General features: G+C 43.3%; 1 protein-coding gene and 1 long non-coding RNA gene across 10 annotated transcripts in view; one reads left to right on the top strand and one right to left on the bottom strand.

Moving 5' to 3' along the window:
• Positions 1 to 4,726, top strand: part of MEF2D (myocyte enhancer factor 2D) — a 47,894-nt gene extending 43,168 nt beyond the window's left edge. For all 7 annotated transcript variants that reach the window (XM_020991515.2, XM_020991517.2, XM_020991519.2 and 4 more), the window contains one exon: positions 82 to 4,726. In XM_020991515.2, the coding sequence (XP_020847174.1) occupies positions 82 to 93 (12 nt within the window). In that variant the 3' untranslated portion in view covers positions 94 to 4,726. The remainder of the gene's footprint in view (positions 1 to 81) is intronic.
• LOC110211916 (uncharacterized) lies at positions 4,121 to 14,102 on the bottom strand. Of its 3 annotated transcripts, none has more exons than XR_013487270.1 (4): positions 13,937 to 14,102; positions 12,845 to 12,921; positions 12,615 to 12,739; positions 4,121 to 4,605 (listed from the first exon to the last, which is right to left on the bottom strand). It is a non-coding gene; the product is annotated as an uncharacterized LOC110211916 (long non-coding RNA). The 3 variants fall into 3 exon arrangements; XR_013487269.1 differs by lacking the exon at positions 13,937 to 14,102 and adding an exon at positions 13,416 to 13,757; XR_013487268.1 differs by lacking the exon at positions 13,937 to 14,102 and adding an exon at positions 13,446 to 13,755.
• Positions 14,103 to 21,234: the final 7,132 nt, after the last annotated feature.

Genomic DNA, 21,234 nt, shown 5'->3' with positions numbered 1-21,234 from the left:
TAAGGGTGGGGACTCGGGGAAGGGGCACTCCCAGACCCAGCACTCCCTCATACCTTCCTTCTACATCTCCTCTCTCTACAGACATTAAAGTGATGAGCCTCCCCCTCCTCTATCAACCTCCCTCTTGAAGAGTTGACAATCTCACCGCCCCTCCCAGTCCCGGGCTCCTCCCCGCTCGACCCCCTTATCCCTTTCTTGTGCTCCGTGTCCTGTTGACGGTTACATTTGTGTATAATTATTATTATTATTATTATATTATTATTATTATTTTTTTAATTTGAACTCTCGCTTCTGGGAGGGGGAAGCATCCCCTTCTCTTTCTTCTCCCCTCCGTTTTCATGGGGGGGACACTCTTTTTTGGGGGGGACAATTTGCACGTTGTACACATATGCTGCAGGGGGGGGAGGGGGGACCCCAAAAAGACTTTGGGATGGGGCAGAAGCCGAGCCCTGCATGTGGAAACCTCCCTTCACCCCCATCCCCAAGAGAGAGGAAGTAACCAAAAAAACCCCATAAAATGGACTTTGAAACCCCAGAACCTAGTTTGGACCTGGGGAATGTGGGCTGGATGCCTGGGTCAACACTGTTCTGCTTGTGCTGCAGGGCCTCAGGAGGGCTGTCTGGAGTTGGGGTTAAAATCCCCATGGGTCTCTGCCTCTCCAGTGCTATTCATATGTACCTAGACTTGCTTAGGTATGGGGTGAGTGCTCAGGCCTGGAACTCCAAAATAATCCCCATCCTTCATTGATTCATGTGTAAGCTGCATTCTCCAAAACTAAGGGGCAGGGAGTAGAGTTGCAATTGTAGTGTGAGGACAGCAGGCCTTGGCATCCAGGAGAAGATACGTCCTCACATACTGAGAAGTCTAGTGTCAAATGGGGTGGAGAGAGTCACCCCTTCCCCCAGGACCTGGAGCAACTTTGGAGTCTCTCCCTCTCTCCAAGTGGAAGAGGGTGGGGATGGAATAGGGGGTCACCTCACAGCACAGTGTGTGTGGGGTAGAGATGTGGGGTACCCCCTGCTTAGGCATTAGGGGGAATCCTGGGGGTAAAGAGAGAGGAGGTCCTCCTTTTCCCTCCTCTGGGGTTTTCTTCTAAAATATACAGTGCAATAGCATCCTTTCCCTCACCCACCCCTTTCACTCTAGCTCCCTAATTCCCAACCCCATCTTTCTGCCCTTGGTGCCAGCCTTTCAAAATGAAGCCTCAACCTGGAGGGGGTGGGGCAGAGCCAGTCTTAATTATGCTGGCAGAACCTGGGAAGGAAACTGAGGATGGTGAGCACCTGCTACACCTCCTCCTTCTCCACCTGGATCCTAACCCTAGCAGGCCTGGACTGGCTTAACAAAAGACTGCACTAGGCTTTTTGGGAGGACCTGGGCACCATTGCAAACAGAGCGGGGTCCATTCAGGTCAGGGAGGGTCAGAATATCCTTTTATCATAGAGGTCATGGAAAGGGGAGGGGCATATGCCCACTCCCCTGCTCACATGTGATTATACACCAGAGGCCTGGGCCCGGAGGAGCCTACAGTTTCCCAGAGCCAGGGTAAGGGGTAGGATGGAGGGAAGCTGCCAAGCCTCATGTCCAGTGCTAGTTGTGTCCTAGGGTGGCCCACTTTTTTAGCTTTGCTCTGCCCCAGCCCATTCTTCTCTCCCTAGCCCCACCTCCCCTTCTCTTGGTCCTCCTCATCCCCACCAGCTTGCTACCTCCTGCTCCCCACCCACCACCATCACCACCTCCTCTTCCCCCAACCCCTCACCACCACACCCCATCTTTCCCTCGGCTACTGTAATTGTAAATAGCAACTTTGGAAATGTTGGCTATGTAACAGTCCAAGAAACTGTTTTTTTGTTGTATTGATATGAAATGAAATTCTATTTTTGTCAAAGTATATTGTAATAATAATGACTCTGAAATGGCCCGTAGTGTACAGATGAGATTGTTCTTCTTCTACTGTTGTTCTTGCCCTCCCCTTGCCCCACTTTTGCCCTTTCATTTCCTCACCAGATGTGTGCAGCTGGGGGGGGAGGGGGCAGAGAGGGAGCCAAAGCCTGAGGCCCTCAGATCTTTGGCTGTTATCTAACATCATTAGGGACCTGGGAGGAGTCCCCTAGCATCCCCCACTTCCATACTTACTCACAGAGGTGAGGTGGGGGCAGTGGGGAGAGCTGGGTTGTCTTCCCCTATCCTTTCAGACATTGATGCTTGGCTTGTGCCTCCAGTGCCCTAGGGCTAGGGGCTTTGTCTTAGGTCTCTCATCACAGTTGAAACATAGAGGTAGCAGAGGCCTAGTTCTGTAAGTGACTGTATTTACCCACCTCAGAGACCTAGCCATTTGCAGTATTCTGAAACTTAATCATGGGGGAGGAACCTGAAGCAGAGGGGGTGTGTGTGTGTGTGTGTGTGTGTGTGTGTGTGTGTGTGTATACACACGTGCACACATACTTGTGTGCATGTGCATGCTTGTATGTGCATCTGTCTTTGTGTGTTTATAAAGTGACCAGCTGTCCAGCATTTCAGCTTCCTGATCTTCCCAACTCTTTTTCTCCCAAAAGTCTTTCATGGACATTTTCTGTTGCTGTGTCCAGCTCCCTTCTTTGTTCACCCCTTCATTTATTAATTTCAATAAGCATTTATTAAGCACTTATAGTATGCCAGATGCTGGGAGAGATACAAAGTTTAGATAAGGCAAGATCCCTGTCTTTATGGACCTCACATTCTCTCTACTCAGAGAGTCATCTTTACTTGCTAAATTAAAACGCTGATTATTTTTATATGTCCATTTTTAAGGGGGATTTTGCGGCTGGTCCCGCCTGGCTCTCCCATTTGGTCCTGTCTTTCCAACCTTGCCCCCTAAAGGAATTGTCTTGCTCCAGCTAGACTGGGTTCTTTCCTATCTCCCAGCATGCCTTGGACTTTCCTACCTCTCTACCTGTGTTCATCCCTGGAATGTGCTGTCCTTCCCTAAATCCTGCCTTTCCTCCAAAGCCCAGATACATGCAGTCCTACCTCCTTGAATAAGTCCCACGTCTCAGTGTGCGTTCCTTATTTATTCCTCTAGAGCAGTGGTTCTCAAACTTTCTGGTCTCAGGACTCTTTAAAATTATTGGGGACTCCAAAGAGCTTTTGTTTATGTGGTTTATGTCTATCCATATTTACCATATTAGAAATTAAAACATCTTAGTATAATTATAAAAATTGTTTTGACCTCATGATCTCTCATGTGGTCTCCAGACCACACTTGGAGAACTGCTGGCCTAGAGCATTATTGGCCCTCCAGCATGCCCATCTTCCCAGTTAAGGGCAGGGACTGTATCTTACTCATCTTTAAGTCCAACCCTGTCCCCCAGTGCCCCGTCCCACTCATAGCACAGTACCTGGCACACAGTAGTAGGTGGTCAATAAACACTTGCAGGTGACTAATTCTCCCCTTTTTTGGCCAGATTACCTCCTACCTGGCTCTATCCAGCTTTCCTCGGCTGAGCCACCCCACCACTAAATACCCCGGGGGAATTCTTCCCTTCCCCTCCCCTTCATTTTTATGTATGTGTGCCCCTGAGCATGTATACTATTCATCAGGTTTGCCTTCTGTCCTACAGTGGCATTTCTGATGTTGGATAACTCTGGATATGTGCATGAGTGCACTCACATGCCTCAGTGCATTATCTAGGCGTGTGTGTATGTGTGTAAGTCAGTCAATGTGTGTTTGGAGATTTTTTTTTTAAGGGGGGAGCAGAATGCTATATGAGTGTGTGTCTGTTACATTTCTGCAGTTCAGTATCCCAAGGTTTGTCACGGGCTTTCCAATTAGATAAGCAATCCCTCTTGGAGCCTGGCCCTTCTTGGTGACTTGGTGACTCCCCTTCCTATTCACTAGCCAAACTCACACCTCCTCCTAGCCCCTCCCTCTAGAACTGGGCATTTGCCAAAGCAACCACTGGAGACAGCCAACACCCCTCACCTCCACCCTCCAATTTTTCGACAGCTATCAGGGATGATGGGTGAGAGGAATCCCCGCCCCAAGCAAAACACCACCACCCCTTACAACAGTGCACTAAATACAGCAGCGAGACTGATCCCCAGTCCTAATCCTCCCCACCTTGGACAGAAAGGAAGCAATGCACTTCTCTTACTGTTTATTTATTTGTTTGGAAAGACAGAGATGATGTAAAAGTGTATCTAGAAATATCTATATCACTATATATTTTTAACTGACTCTTCAGGATCCCTTGAGGGGGGTAGGGGGTGAGTTTAGGGTTCCATAAGTGGGGAGCAGAATCCGGAAACTCCTAGCTTTCCCTTCTGCCCCCCTCCCTTGAAACATTGATAGGAGGGATGGGATTGGGTGGGGCTGGATTATTTTTGATGGAGAATCTGGATTCTCTTGTGTCCCTCCCCAGCCCAGGTCTGAGGAAGGGGAGTGGAAAACTCAAGGAGGTATTCCATCCTCTCCCCAACCCTACCCCCCACTCCCAAACCTGACAATCACCCACTCCCCTATGGCTCTGACTGGGTCCTGGGGGCGAGGGGAGTCGAAAGTGTGTGGCTGTTGATTTGTTTTCAATATTTCTTTCCGTGCTGTATGGTGATGCTTTCTTGGTATTCTACACAATAAGAAAAGACAAAAAAGTCCTCAAGTTCTTATGAGTTTTGTTTGAAAACTCTTTCACTATATTTGTTGTAAAGAGGTTTACTATTAAAAGAAAAAATACACGTTTCTGATAACTTTGGTTCATTGACTTATTTGGTTCGGTCGGATGCTGGTCTTCCCATCTAAAGCTGCAGAGGGTGGCCCCTTCTGGCCTGTTAGACTGGAGAGCCCAAGCCCTCTGGCCTTCACCCCACGAGGGAGACTGGTGCAATTGCAGCAGGAAAGGTGGAAGTTAGATGGCAAGAGAATATTCAGGTTGTCCAAAATTGGAGCCCCTGGACCAGAAGACCTGGGTTCAAATTCTGCTGCTGTGACTGAGTGACCTAGGGTAAGTCATTTTTTCTCTTGGCATTTCAATTATTTCATCTGTAAATGGCAGAAGAGGGGAAGGGATGGTTGAACTTTGAGATCTCTTCTTTCTATCTCTAACATTTTGGGCTTTTCCAGCAGCTAGAAGAGGAACTGGATCACAAAGGAATTTAAGAAATACTTCCTTGGATCAGAGGCCAGCTCAGGATTTTACTTCTAATTTGGGAAATCATAGTAGGTCCTTCAGCTATCTGATGCATCCTGGTATCCTCTTTGTTTGTTTTTTTTGGGTAGGCATTGGGGTTAAGGGACTTGCCCAGGTCACACAGCTAGTAAGTGTCAAGTGTCTAAGGCCGGATTTGAACTCAGGTCCTCCTGACTCCAGGGCCAGTGCCTGGTGTCCTCTTAATAGAATGTTCCATATCCTTACCCAGCTACTTGTCAGCTCTCATGTGTGGTGGGTAGAGCTGTGGGATACTTTTTATAGGAATAAAAAGGAGATGGGGACATGTGGCAGTAGCACCTGGCTGGAGCAGAGTCTTAAGAAGGGACATTTAAGGAGACCAGGGAGTTTGTGAAATTGCACAAAAAGGGCAACTGGAAACACTAGTAAAAAGGAATCAGAAGGAAAGGATAAGGCTATCCAGGAAGATAGGGAGGATAGGTAACCCCCTGTAGTGAGACCTGGTGGTGTTAGGACAGACACAGCCCTATGGTGAGAGGAAACATCTAACAAAATGGGCACCTTCTTTTCCATGGGGACTGAGGATTGCTCTGTATATTCTGTCAGAACCCGCTCTGGTGGCCCTCCCAAATTCATTCCTTGTGTTCTAAGGAGTCTAGCAAAGTGACCTAGTCAGTCTCTGGCAGGGAGTTGGTATCTGTTTTGTTATGTGCTGATGGAGGGGCCTCCAAAAGATGAGGAAAGGTGAGAAAAAGGCTATTAAAAAGTGAGGAGTTCAGAGGTCATGGAATCATAGGATTTGACATCTAGGACCTGAGACAGGATCCAGTCTAACTTATACATATGAGTCTTTTTCCTCTCTCTTTTATCTCTTTGAGGAATAAGATTAGTAGTAATATCAGTGGCTCAAAGGATACAGTTTAGTAATTTGGGGGGCATAGTTCCCAATTACTTTCCAGAGTGGCCTGACCAATTCACAGTTTGACAGTGTATTAATGTACTTGTTTTTCCAACATTTGTTATTCTCCCTTTCTGTCATATATGCCAATCTGATGGGTGGGAAGTGGAACCTTAGAGTGGTTTTAATTTGCATTTCTCTAATCATTGGTGATTTAAAATATTTTTCATATGGCTATTGATAGCTTGGATTTCTTTTGAAAACTGCTTATTCACATACATCCAGCCTGACCAGGAGTCTCCTCTACCACATCTCTGGCATTTGGTCACCTAGTCTTTGCTGTAATTAGAAACCCATCACTAGACATACAAGACAGTCAGTTCTAGTTTTTTGGACAAATCTGTGAAGAAATGTTTCCTTATACTGAAGCAAAATTTCTGTCTTACTACCATTCATCCATTGGTCAGCTCTCAGGATCCAAGGAAAAACAAGTTTAATTCTTCTCCATGGCAGCCCTTCAAAAACCTAGACAGCTAACATATTCCCCTCTAGACTTCTCTTCTCCAAGCCAAACATCTCCCGGTTTTTTCAAATGATCAAGTGGTTTTAAGTCCTCTCACTATAGTGGTCACCCTCTTGCAGACGTAGTACAGTTTGTCAGTGTCCTGCCTAATAAGAGATACCCAGAAGTGAATACAGTACTCCAAATTTAGTCAGAGTTTGGTAGGGCACAATGGGACTGTCACTTGCAGATCTCAACCCATCCATGCCTTAGCATCTGGTGCAATTCACTGTGTTCCTGTTAAGGCAGTCGAAAGCCACATGAGCTTTTTTGGAGGGTGCCATGCCACAATTTGGACTCATGCTGAGCTTGCAGGCTTTTCTTTTTTTTAAACATGAATTTTTAATCACCCCCTTCCTGGATCTGTACACATTGGTGGACTGGACAGTTTTCCCTACTAATTGTCATCTTATTCAGTGTGGCTTATCATTTTAGTTTGTCATGGTCTTTGTGGATCATAGTTCTGCCATCCAGCTATCCTTAGCTATCCTTACTAGTGCCATATCATCTGAAAACTGAGAAGCATGTGAGATATACATTCAAAAGGACAGCCAAGGGTTAAAGCCCTTTGACAAGCTAGTAGAGACTTCTTCAAGTTTGACAACAATCAACTAATAGCTTTTTTTAATCCACCCAACTTCAAATATTTGAAGACTATCATTCGATCATATCTTTCTATATTGCTCACAAGATATTATGATTTTGTAGCTTTCTTTAAGTGGCCTATGGATCCAGAAAGCGATCTACATTCCTCACTTTTTTTTTTCCAAGGCAGTGGGGGTTAAGTGACTTGGCCCAGGGTCACACAGCTAGTAAGTGTCAAGTGTCTGGTCTGAGACCAGATTTGAACTCAGGTCCTCCTGACTCCAGGGCCAGTGCTCTATCCACTGCGCCACCTAGCTGCCCCCTCACAGGATATTATGAAAGACTCTCAAATGCTTTGGTGAGATATGGGATAGGAATAGGACCTGTGATTTCATTGGTATGGGGAACTCCTGAGTAAGCAAGTCCTTTACTAATTAATTCAAGTTGATACCTTCTCAGAAACTTACAGTCTTAGAAAATAGCCTAGAGCACTGAGTGGTTCAGCAGCTTGTCCAGTCACACAGGCATTATGTATCACAGGCAGGACTTGAACATTTTCCTGCCTGCCACAGTATGCTAAAATATAGTAGTAGCAATTAATAATAATCATAACTGAAGTTGATATTGCATTTTGAGATTTGCAAAGTATTTTCCATATATTATCTCATTTGATCATTACAGTAACCCTTTGAAATAGGTGCAGTTATTCCATTTTACAGATGAGGAAACAGCTGTTGAGCTAAGTGACTTGCCCATAGTCACACAGCTAGTAAGTATCTGAAAAAGAATTGAAACCCAGATCATTCTGACTCCAGGCCCAATACAATACTCTATTCATGCTGCCTCTCTAAAGTATACTGAAATGCAGGTATACTGTGTCTACAACATTCCTCTGTTATCAATCAGGCTAGAAATTCCATCAAAAAAAAAAAAAAGAAATGGGGGGGCAACTAGGTGGCACAGTGGATAGAGCACCGGCCCTGGATTCAGGAGGACCTGAGTTCAAATCTGGCCTCAGACACATAACACTTACTAGCTGTGTGACCCTGGGCAAGTCACTTAACCCCACTGCCTACCCCAAAACAAAACAGAACAAAACAAAAAAAAAGAAGAAATGAAGTTAGTATGGGCATGACCTGCTCTTGATGAGCCAGTGCAGCCTTCTGTCATTATTTTCTAAATGTTCACAAACCCTCTTTTTAATAAGTCAAGAATTAGTCAAGCTCAACAGCTCAGTTTTAAAATAAATCCACCTTTCTGCCACTTTGAAAATTGGGTCAACGTTTACCCAACTCCAGTCCTGTGGCACCTTGATTTTTCAATGATCGATGACAGTAGCTTAACAATCACATCTGAAATTATTTTCAGCACCCTAAGCTGTAGCTCCTTTTGGCATGGTGACTTGTATTTGTTGAAGTTAGCTAGGCATTATTCTTCTCATCTGCTTGGTGTTTTAATTCCCTGCTAAACATTTTTGTTCTGTACTTCCTACTCTTGGCAAAGAAAGCAAAACCAAAGTAAAAATGGAGTAGAGTTCTGCTTTCTTTCTGTCATCCATTATAATCTCATCTACCCCAAGTAGTAGTTTTATCTTTTCTTAATCTTCTTTTTGTCCCTAACACATCTTTAAAAGCCCTTTTGTGTTCTCATCAGCATTCATTACAAGGTTCGGCTCTTTTCTGGGCTTTACAAGTTAGTGGTATTATTCTTATAAAATTGTGTCAGTCATTTGTCTTTATCCTCAGTTACCTGCCTTTTTTTTCCATTTTCTGAGTACATCTTTTAAAATTTTGTTTGTCAGTGATTTACCAATCATATACACTAGTCTCTTTTTCTTTCTCATCAAATTTATTTTTGTTTCATTAGTTTGTTCTTAAGAATATCTTCCATCTGGGGCAGCTAGGCGGCACAGTGGGTAGAGCTCCAGGAGGACCTGAGTTCAAATCCAGCCTCAGACATTTGATACTTACTAGCTGTGTGACCCTGGGGAAGTTACTTAACCCCGATTGTGTCATCAAAAAGCAAAAAAAAAAAAAAAGAGGAAGAAGAATATCTTCATCCCTGTGAAGCTCACTTCCTCTGTGGAATCTGGGGCCATAGGGATCCTATCTGTCCTTTCTCTGGATGAGGGGTGGGGAACCTGTGGCCTGCTTTGGATTCTTTAAAATCAACTCTTCTAAAATCTAGGGGGTTCATCAGACTAGGTTTGGCTTTTCCTTCCCTATCTATGATGGCCTCTTAAGATATTTTCCTTCTCTGGTTCCCATTACTTCTTTAGTACTTGGTCAGAATGATTTCCTTTTATCACTTCTTCCACCTTTTGATTAATTTAATTATCAAGACAAGTGTAGAATTCCTCAGACTTTAGAAGGAGCCCCAGCAGATGCATGGATAGGTGAAGCCCCCCCCCCTCATACCACTCCTTCATTGCCAGCTTTATAAGCTGCTTCTGGAACTCATCACCCATTCCTTTCTTGTGTGTGACTGGCATGTGCACTCCTGCTCCTGACCCTCACCTAGATGCCCTCAACCCTGCTTCATCCCTTTCCCCCAAATTCACTAATCTCACCAGAGTTTATTTTGATACAACACTTCTGCACTGTCATTTTTGAATAAGAGCTATGCTTCTCTTGCCATCTATTTTCCACTCATGAGTGACATCACAACCCTCAGTAATAGAATTTTACCTTGAGTTGACCTCTAGATCACTTTATTACCTATTATCTGAACATTTGTGTATAGACAGCTGAAGCCATGAGTATTGTTACCATTACCTCCTTTTAGATATTATTTCCTTGAATTACTGGGCTCTCCACTGCTCTTCAGATGTCTCATGTACTTTCTGTCCTCTTTCCCTTTTCATCTCTAATATACTGCTTATTTGCAAACTGGGAGGAAACATGGGAGGAACAGAGATGTTCATGACATATACATTCTTTAGTTTCCATAGCCCTTTAGGCCTGTGGTATTTCCCTTCTTGTGTCCCTGTTTCTCTATACTTTCCCTTCCCTTACTAAACTTATTGAAACCTCACATAAATATTTATCTTTCATTCACCCACCAAGGCTAGACTGAATATTCCATAGCAGTGGGAAGAAAAGATTTCATAAAAGGAACATAGCCAGTGATAGGGCCTTTCCATCTCCCATTGTTGACCTAGAGGCTACAGAGTATCCAAGGGTTAGGGATGGAGCTTCCCTAGCTGGAACACTTCTTCCTTAGTTGCAGTTCTTAAATCATAAACTGTTAGAATCCTTCCTGGTTGTGTAGACTCAAATGGAGTATGCCTTCTTATTAGCCACAAATCTCAACAGAGTTCCTAGAGCCTTAAAATGAGGTTTGACCATTAAAAGACATCAGAAGACATATGAAAGAATAAGTGGATGAATGAATGAAGCACATATTAAATGCTTACTATGTGCTAAACATTGGGGATACAAAACAGAAAAACAAGACTAGTTCCTCTTAAGAAGCTCATGTTCTAATGGGGTGGGGGGACAATACATATGCAGAATTTGAGTTGCAAATTAAATGGAAAAATCTTATGGTCCTTAGAATACAGTGACAAAGCTGACACCAATGCTGCTTTTGTCATTTCTGTTGATAAAATATTTTCATAAAATCATAGTTTCTGATGTTTGACCACTTGACAGTACCAAGGACTTTGGTGGCAAGAATGTTCCTTTCTGGGTCTTGAGTAGCTGTGGCTGAAGCACCTACAGGAGCAGTTGCCAGGCTGCCCCTCTACATAAGAGTTGCTTCCCAGCAATGTCCAGTGGCTGTGGACATTGGTTTGCTATTCCCAGGGCTCTTGGGTTCAGGGTCTTGGCCTGTTTCCATTAGGGACTAAGGAGAGATGATGGTCGTTTCGCTTGCCACACACAGGCTGCCTCCTGTCTCCCTCAGGGTATACTGCTGCTTCAGGTGGGCTAGCTAGCCAGCCCTGTTAGCAGTTGGTGGGAATGGCTGGTCCCTTGCCCACCGGAGTTGTTTCCTTGGATGATGGCTGTTAAGTGCTAGACTGGAAGCAGAACTGGTGATCTGGAGAGTACTACTGACTCCAAGGCTCCTGTGCGTAACTACTGGTGGCAGTTGGTTAGCAACTGTTGCTGGTGGTGATGAAGAAAGTGAGCCCACTCTCCACAATGATTACTCTCTTCAGTGATGGCTCTTGTGGTTTGTGGGGCAGTGCTATTCCTAAGGCTCTTGGGTTGAGGGCTCTAGGCCGTCTCTATCAGAGTCTGAGGGGAGATCGTGGTCAAAGTGGTGATGGTAATTTCAGTTGCTTGATATATGCTGCCTACCATTTCCTCCTTAGGGTTCCTTACTGCTTAATGCAATGATCAGTGGTGACTTCAGAGGACTGAGTGAAACATGACTCCTTGCCTCTTGGCTAAGAGGTGGTAGACTATAGATGTGAAATGAGGAATACAGTTTCAAATATGGCCAATATGTTAGTTTGTTTTTCTTGACTGTACTTTCTTTAAAGGAGTACTTCTATTTAGTGATGGCAGAGGAGGGAGTCATTGGGAAGTGACAGTGATATAAAAAAGGGGTGGAAAGTATTAATGAAACATTTTAAAAGAAAAAACAATTAAGTCTGACATCTGCCTACCAATCCCTCTGTACTTCCTTTACTCCTCCAGTCTTCTGCAGACCCAGTCCAGCTAAGAATTGCCATACACTTCCAACATGCAGACTAATCTGAGCCACAGACATTCCTAACCCTCTGTTCACCACCATAAGCAGAGAAATTTAGTGAGTTGGGACTCTTCTGCCAAGGGATCCAGTGACTGATTCAGTCTCTGACCAGGAAGTGCTGAGACAGCAAATCATCTTACTTCATCTTGCACTACTTGCCCCATATACAGCCTGGTATACTCAACCTTAGGGTTAGCAGCAACCCTGTATACCCCAGCCCTCAGCTTTTACCTCACAGCCCTCCAAAAATTTGAACCCTCTTTACTCCCACCCAAACCCCATTTAAAATTTCTTTGTGGTTAATTACTCCCTTATATATTATTTTTAAAAACAGATTCTTATTGATGTTTTTACATTTCCTAGAATTCTCCCCAAAAAGCTATCCCTTAAAACAATTTTTTTTAAAGAAAAAAAATTCAGTAAAACCAATATATGGAAAAAATCAGGCACTTAATGCAATGCTAATGCTGCACACCAGTAGAACCCTACCTGTGCAAAGGAGAGGAGGGGAGATGTCTCCTATTTTCTTTGGGACCAAGTATATTATTTATAATTTCACTTGTTTTATGGTGGTTCTATTTATACATTGTTGTAATGATTGCATATACTGTTTTCTTTGCTATACCTTTTTCTGAGACTCCATCTTCAAGGTCGGGTGCTAGTGGGCGTCCCCTGGAGGCTGTAAGGGTATGAGAGACATGGTATTCTCCAGTTAGAGCTTACCTTACCTACATGGTGACCTGAGCAGATATGAATATTTCTCTTCAGGTTTTGTCTGGGGCTGTCTGGTTGGAGGAAGAACACACTGAAGTCCAGGGTCCCCAATGGCCCAACAATTTTTCCAGCATCTGCAATTATAAAATCTCAGTTCAGATACAGTATGTGTATAAACACTGCCAGGATAAATTGTCCCTCCCGCGTTTTGAAAATTGTTCTCTCCCTCAATCACCCACCTGAGGCTTTGAGCCTTCACTGTGATACACGTGACCAATCAGAAAATAAATACTAAGAGCCAAGGGGATGAGGGTTTCTGGAATTAAAAAAAATATGCTTTGTAAAAACGTGAACAGTTATCCCTTTCACACTCCCATATGACACCCTAGGTAACTGCCTGCCACAGTTGTGTGGGAAGGGATACAGTAAGCAATACTGCTAATAAGGAACCCTCTGGGCCTCTCGTTTAAGAGCATATTTCTCCTGATATCGAGGGCAGGCAGTGCAAGTATCATCATGTCCACTTTACAGATGATCAAATTGAGGCCATAAGTTTGGTAATTTTCCTAGTCACACAGCTGTTAACTAAGTGTCTAGTGCTTAGAGCCTGGACCCAGGTTTTTTCCAGCGCACCCAAGAGGTCTCCTTTGCCCCAGTCTGTTCCTCTCCCGCCCTCGCAGCCCCCAGGCTGCGTTCGGGAAGAGCTCCGAATCTTGCCCCCCGCCCCCACCCAAAGCCTCTGCGTGCCCCCGGACTGGTTGGCACCGGCTTGGATGTTTGCTTTCTTCGTAGTTAGCCACGCTTGTTTACCACTCGATTAGGGCTGCTCTGACTGTTTACTTTGTGTCTTTTGCACGTCTCCACCTCGGCCGCGTAACCTCCCACGGTCGCGGCGGTTGAGAGTGTCACGGACGACACATGCTCTCTAAATATGGGGCGGCGGACGCCGCGGCCGGACTCAACGTTTTTCCCCTAGGCCGGGCCGCCCTCGCCTCGCAGGCGCCTTGGTGCTGACGCGCTAGGCACGTGCTCCAGGCAGGCCCGCCCCGAGGCCACGTGAGCAGGCAACGCCCGCCAGAGGACCGGGAGGGCGGGGGCTGTGGCCCGGCGGGCTCGAGGGTAATTTTCCTCACTTGAGGCCGCGCCCAGCTGGAGGCTCGGCCGAGGAGCTCGGCTACCGTACCCCACCCCAGCCCCAAGGCCTAGGAGGGGATATTTAGCGCGTGCTGCGCCCCGCCCTCTTCGCTGGGACCGAGGACGGAAATGACGTAGGTCTGAGGGAGAGGAAAAAAGTAGGCCGATAGGGAGATTTCTTTTTTAAAAGCTATCACCGTAAGCAGTGAGGAGGCGGAGTGAGTGGCCTCCAGGGAAAATGCCTCGTTTTCCCATTAGCAAATCGTTTTTCTGGCGGGCCGTGGCTACACGCTTCCCTAAGTGGAGCCAGGATTCCGTCAGGGCGCAGCACAGCACCCAGGAAGCCTCACCAACCGCCTCAGGCACGCGTTTCCGAGCGAGCACGCGGACGCAGAGCACGTTCACCTCACTCCATTGGCTTCTTCGGTAAGGGGCGGGGTTCACCTGCCAACCCAAGCCGAGGCAAGGCGCATGCGTACTCACAAGTCCTCGCTGGTAAGCATTATGACGACCTTTTCCAAAGCGTTTTAAGGTTGTCAAAGCTCGTTCCCCACCTCACCCAGCCGTTTGTGGTCGATAGTGTTATGTTATCTCATTTTTAGAGGTGAGTGAGCGAAGGCCCAGAGAGGTAAAGTGATTTGCCCCAGTTCGCACAGCTGCTGATAGCGGAGGAGTGATGTGGTGGCGTGCGCGTCGGAGAGGTGACGGAAGACTGAAATGAGCCTTCTTTCCCTGCACTTTTGTGCAGGCTGTGCCCATAGCCGTCCCAGGTATACAACCCTGCCTCACCTCCACCTCTTAGAATTCCTTGTTTCCTTCAAAATTTTGCTCTAGTGACCTTCTACATGAAACTTTTCCCTATTCCTAGTGCCCTCCCCTACTTTACATTTGGTGTGTGTGGTTATAGATGCAAAATATAAAATATCATATGTACATACGCATATATGTATCGTGTACACACATATATGTCCATGTTGTGTGTTCAGGTGGAACGTAAGCTCCTTGAAGGCAGGAGCTGTTTAATTTTTGTCTTTCATCTGGCAGATACTAGGGTTTAATAAATGTCTATTGATTGATTAGGGACATAATTTAGAAAATATTTACGGAGAATGTTATACTCAAAATTTGGTGACTGCATCCTATTTATCTCGCCTCATTTGAAAATGGAGGATGACTGGATCAAAAAACTCACAGAATCACAGAACCCCAGAGTTGGAAGGAACCACAAAGGACATCTAGCCCAACCCAAACCTAAATAAGAATCCTCTCCATAAAATAGCCCCGGGAAAGAAGTTCTCAGATCTTTCCTTTTTTTTTTTATTGTGAACTTAATTATCAACAAACATTTCAATATATAAAGAACAAAAATGAGGTTTAGTATATTAAATTTGGGACTGGATGCATAATTTGTTTTTAACGTGTATATTAATTTAACGAATATGTTATATGTATATTAAACTTAAAAAAGTAACAACATTGCCCTTATGCCCTTATCAATTTTTCTGTTTTCTTCTGTATACTTTGAATATTTTATTGATGCTTTTTTCCTGTCAGTACCCATTAACTCATGCTCCTCAAATAAAAGCCCTCCATTATAACACATATAATTAAGCAAAACAAAGTAACATCTTGGCTACATCTGAAAGTATGTTTCAAATATTTCTAGTCTGTGATCTCTATGTAAGAGGTAAGATGTGTGCTTCACTAATAGTCTTTTAAAATCACTGTTGGTTACTTTTTTGATTAAAGTTCTGAAGTCTTTCAAACTTGTTATCTTTTGAAATATTGTATAAATTGTTCTTAATTGTTTTCCTGGTTCTGGTCTTTTCTGTATCAGTTCACAAGTCTTCTGAAGTTTGAGTCCATCATATTTATCAGCACAATCATATTCCATTACATTTACATACCATAATTTGAGGCCTTCTGAGTAACATAACTAATAAGAAGGCAGATTAGAAGCCTTCTCCAGATTCTTTTATTGCTTAACCTGCCAAAAAAAAAGGGGTGGGGGAATTTATGTGCTAGATTTAGGTGCAATTACAGCTGAATCCACTGGACAAAAATAGATGTCACTTATTAAGTTCTTAATATGTGCCAGCCACTGTGATAAGGGCTGAGGATACAATAGAAGCAAGACAGACAGTCCTGGCCCTCCAGTAAGCTTGTGTTCCAGTGGGGGAAGAAAACACAAATGGAAGCTGGAGAGCAGGAAGTACGGTACACAGGGGTAGAACTAGTGTCCAGGAAGTTTGATGGGCACTTGATTCTGGGCAAGACATGGCGGGAGCTCCCTGTTAGAACCCAGGGCAGTTTCAGGGTAGAGATGTGTGAATATCAACATAATAAAATCCTTATGAATTAACATTGAATTCTAATCCTTAAAAGTACTCAGCACCCTTTTCCCACAGTCTCCACACTACTGGGTTAGTGATATCAGCTGACTCAAAGGTTTGTTTCTGGGGCTTATCATGTGACATCTTCATGCTGCAGAGACTCAAGTATTACATGTCCAGCCTCCCCACCACCCTGAACAAGTGGTAGACACTGATTCTGCCTAGCCACAGCTGGGCTGGGTTTTGCTATCTTCTGACTGGGACCATGACCTAGAGAAGGGACACTCAAGGTTGCAGACACTCTGCTAGAAACCTCTTCCCCACCCTCCCTCTCTTTTGGGGGCCAGGGTGAGCATATACTATAGTATTCATTCTAGCCACAAGAAGGAAAAAGTGGAGAGCCAAGGGATTAACTGAGTTGTCAGGGACCTGACTCAACCTGAAGGAAAGGGGACTAAAACATAGCTGGTGCTAGACTTGTCCTCTCAGAGGGTACTCATGGCAGGAACCCATGTTAGTGAATTCTATGTCTGCTTAGCCTAAAGGATATACCCACCAAGAAAAGGAGATGAGTTAGAAAGTGAATGATGTAAATGTACTTTTAAAAAAATTAACATTAAAGACTTCAAAGGACAAACAATCCTCTATAAAAAACTTAGAGCACAAGTAGATCAATAAAGAGGATCCCAAAAACTGGAAGGAAGGATGAATACTAAATCCTCAAAAAAAAATTACAGTGTTCTCAGAAAATATTACAAAAGTAAATGAATCAATTCTTGGTAAAATACAGTCATCCATGCACTCCCAAGAGGGCATAGAACAATGTGGAACTCCAGAATGGTGTAAAAGGGAAATGAAATCCATAAAAGAAGAAATTAGGAATAAATTTAAGCCAGAATTTAGAGCTTCAAAACCAAAACTGAAAAGCTCAATTAGGAAATTCAGGGAAAAAGTTGAATCTATGGTGGAAGTAAAAGAGATAACATTTGGAACTAAAAATACTGATATGAAGGAAAATCTGTCACAAAAGAAGCAAAAGCATTTACCACAATTTGTTCTTCCATTACCAAACTGAAGAGAACCTGTTTTGTTTTTAGTTCTTTGATACAATAAAATATGCTACTATAAATTTTTGTACATATGAGTGTTTTTCCTCTGTCTTTAATTTCCTTAAGGTATGTAAGACCTACTAATGGTATTGCTGGGTCAAAGGGTATATACAGTTTAGTGGTTTGGAGGATTATAATTCCTAATTGCTTTCCAGAATGGTTAAACTAAGTTTTGGATCTTTTCCTAGAGATTAATTGAGGAAATTGGCCCTAGAAGAAGAGGAGAAGGAAGAAGAGTAGTGGTGGAATTAAGACAAAGAAACATACGTGATGGGGCAGCTAGGTGGCACAGTGGATACAGCACCGGCCCTGAAGTGAGGAGGACCTGAGTTCAAATGTGGCCTCAGACCTGACACTTACTAGCTGTGTGACCCTGGGCAAGTCACTTAACCCCAGTTGTCTAAAAACAAACAAACAAAAAAAGGAAACATAAGTGAGAAAAAGGGAAGGGCTTCAATAAAGAGTGGGGAAGAGGTAGGAAGGTTATGAGGTTAGGAAGGTAGGGAAGAGATAGGCATGTGTTTAGGCGATGAGGAGGCAGCTGGTTGGTGAAGAGAGAGAGGTGATTGAAGAAGAGCTAAGCTTCTGAGGAGACAGAAGGAAATGGGGTCAAGGGCACAGGTAGATGGGTTGACTTGGGGAGAAGGACCATCTCTTCCCTGAAGATGGAGCAAAGAAGAGAATGGGGGTGATGGTGAATGGCTTTGAGGTGTAGATTTGGGGCAAAGAGAGTCTTCATGGATGGTCTCAATTTGTAAAATAAAATATAAAAGTCCTCTTCTGAGAGGGAGGGAAGGAGGCAGGCAGAGGGAGGTTCTCCTTAATGGCTTAAGGAGAACATGGAGGGTTTGGAGCAGATTGTGTGAGGAATAAGATAGCAAGTCCAGCAGGGAAGAGTAAAAGGATTCTGGAGCAGCAGTGAGGGACAAGTTGAGATTTACATAAATTTATAGTAGGTCCAGTCAGCAGTAGTGTCATTTCCTCCAATACTTTAGTGACCTGTGACTAGGATCTGAGAAGGTGGATAATGAGATTAATCCAAAGTTTAGACTTAGAAAGAGATCCAAGGATAGAAAATAGGCTGAAATTGAACTGTTCCATGTAGGGTCCACATTTAAAAGAGAAAGTAAGATTAGAGCAAGATTGACTGGGAAAACTGGAATCGTTTTTCAGAGAGGTTGCTGAGAAAGAGAGAAAATAAGTTTACAAGAGATGAGGCAGAGTGAGAGATGAAATGGATAGGAGATTACAGTTAAAAAGAGGGATTTCAGAATTCACAATGGAATGCTTGTGTTTATGATCAAGGCTATGGCCATCCCTGTATGTAACTGAGTTGAATGAAGGCATGGGCCATGAGAATTAAAGAGGTTAACTAGGAAGCCTGTGTAATAGGGGCAAACAGGTGGCCTCTTCTCCTTACTGTACTAGACCTTGGGCTAGTACTTCCCAGGAGGCCTCACCTGTTGACCCCCATGACACTGTGTGTCCGAGGAGACGTCAATATATGTATTAAATGTTGAAGTCCTCAAGATGTACATATTTAACATGGTTGCTTATCTCTGCATACCTTCTAGGAATTCATACCACATCACACCAATTAACCCCTTTTATCATTTGGGAAGGTTTTTTTGCTTGCTAACCTCCATATTTTTTATGCTATATCAATTTATTTCCCCACACTCTGCTCTTTTCAGAAATAGACAGCTCTGGGCTCTCCACTCCTAGAAAAGGCCCTTCAAAGCCTTTCTTTTCCCTTCAGTAGCCTCCACCAGTTGTTTCCCTCCCTGGGCTCCATACCCTCTTGTTCTCTCTTCCTCCTGCTGAAAACAAATTAAAAAATAAAAACAAACCCAAAAAACCGTACAGCAACTGAGTGATTGAGCTGAGAAAAAATAATCTGTATCTTCTGACTCCTGGTTCAACACTCTTTCCATTGCCCCACATTGCCACTTGATCTTTTTAAAAGGAAGAAAAGAAAGATAAAAGAAACAAAAAAAAATTGACATGCTGCCATGGCATCCTGTGGCCACAAGAGGGAGCATTGTTGCCACAGAAGATAGCATTTGATGGTTGGGTTCATAGGACTGTGAAAAGGACCATCCAGGAAAAAAAAAAAAACATCTAGTCTGATCAACTTATTTTACTGAAGAGGGAACTGAGACCCAGAGAGGTAATTTGTCAGAGGTCACATACCTAGTCTCAGTTCCTTAGACTTGATGTGCAAACCTTAGAGTCACAGATGCTTCAGGATAAGGGTCTTCTCTTCTGTACCCCTGCTTCCATGCAGAATACCTTCTAATTTAATACAATCTGAAAGTATAGGAATTACTTAATAGAATCATAAAGTGTAATCTACAAGAGACCTTACAGATCATGTGTTCCAACCTTTATTTTATAGATGAGGAAATTGAGTCCCAGAGAAGTGAATAAGCTGGCATTTATATAGGCTTAATACCATTTTCAGAGCACTTTACACATGCCATCTTATTTGATCCTCACAATAACCCATTTCAGGTGGGTAGAACAAATATTATTCTCCCTTTATGGAGGTCTATTGACTTGCCTAAGGTCACATAACCAATAAGTGTTATAATTGGAACTAGAACCCAGGTCCTTTATAATTATGAATGTTTTATTTTTAAAGTTTTATTAATGCCTCTTTTTTTTTACATCACTGTTATATCTTCTCACCCAGTGAGTATTCCTCTGTAACAGAAAAAAGTTAAGCAAAACCAGTGACATAGTGCTAGTGTCTGGTAGTGTATGCAATATTCCATACCCATAGTACCTCACTTCCCTAAGGAAAGGAAAGGGTGGGGTCCAGGTCTTTTAGTGATTAAAGTAAATACATTAATAACAGAACCACACTAAGGGAAATTACGACTTTAGGGGTATGTCCCAAACCTTTATAAGGTGCCATTATGGAAGACAATGTAGCCCTTGTCATTACCTCTGTTAGAATTTGATTCCTCGACTAGCTGACATACTTTAAATCTGTGCTTTTTGTTATTATGTTCATAATAATAGATTCTAGGGGCAGCTAGGTGGCGCAGTGAATAGAGCACTGGCCCTGAAGTCAGGAGGACCTGAGTTCAAATGTGGCCTCAGACCAAACACTTGCACTTGACACACTAGCTGTGTGACCCTGAGTAGGTCACTTAACCCCAATTGCCTAAAAATTAAAACCAAAAAAACACATCATAATAGATTCCACCACTTTTTAACTTTTCTAGGGTTTTAAACTTCTTATTGGGAGTTAGGTGGCATGATAAAAGGGGCATTGAGCTTGAAGGAAAATTATTTAGGTTCAAATCCTGACTCTAACACTATCTGAGCAAAACATTTCACCTATGACTTGTTTATTTTTAATATGGGGCTAATCTGCGGGATGTGCTGAAATGAGCTTGAACTAGCTCAAAGATGATTGTTAAAATTTCAGTATGTGCACTTATACCTTAGAAATTGTCAAATGTTACAAATCAGGGCTTGATTTGTTGTTTTGTTGATTGTCTAGACTTAAAAAGATGTAGAAAAGTTAATAATGAGATCAAATTTAAAAGTCTCTCCTATGTACATTTGCCCCCTGGGGAACCAGTTGTGAAACATCTACCAACACATTCCTAAATGATTCTGGTTCTATACTATCTCGCTAGGCTGTTGTGAAGAAAGCCCTTTGTAAATGGTAAAGAACTATCAAAGTATGAGTTGCTGTTGTCACTAGAAGTGTCTAACTCCAGTCTTCCTTTCTGCTGTGTCAATTTTTTCTTTATCTTGTTCTTTTTTGCAGTGGAGATGAAGTTATTTGCCTTTGTGTGATCACTCTACAGTGATTTGAAGACTGAAAATCCATTTTCCCTCTTCCCCCTTTTGGAAACCCATACCTCAGGGAGAGACCCTGAAACCTGTTTGAGAAGGGACCATACAACAATTAGTCTTTGACTCAACTTTCAAGAAGGAATGACTTTCAAATGAAGTCAGATGAATTAGAATTAGAATTAGAATTAGAATTAGAATTAGAATTAGAATTAGAATTAGAATTAGAATTAGAATTAG

This window comes from Phascolarctos cinereus, unplaced genomic scaffold (genome assembly GCF_003287225.1).
Source record: "Phascolarctos cinereus isolate Bilbo 61053 unplaced genomic scaffold, phaCin_HiC Scaffold_5;HRSCAF=322, whole genome shotgun sequence".
NCBI classification, from domain to species: Eukaryota; Metazoa; Chordata; class Mammalia; order Diprotodontia; family Phascolarctidae; genus Phascolarctos; species Phascolarctos cinereus.
The sequence above is the reverse complement of the archived record's forward strand: the minus strand, read 5'-3'. Positions and strand labels throughout refer to the sequence as shown.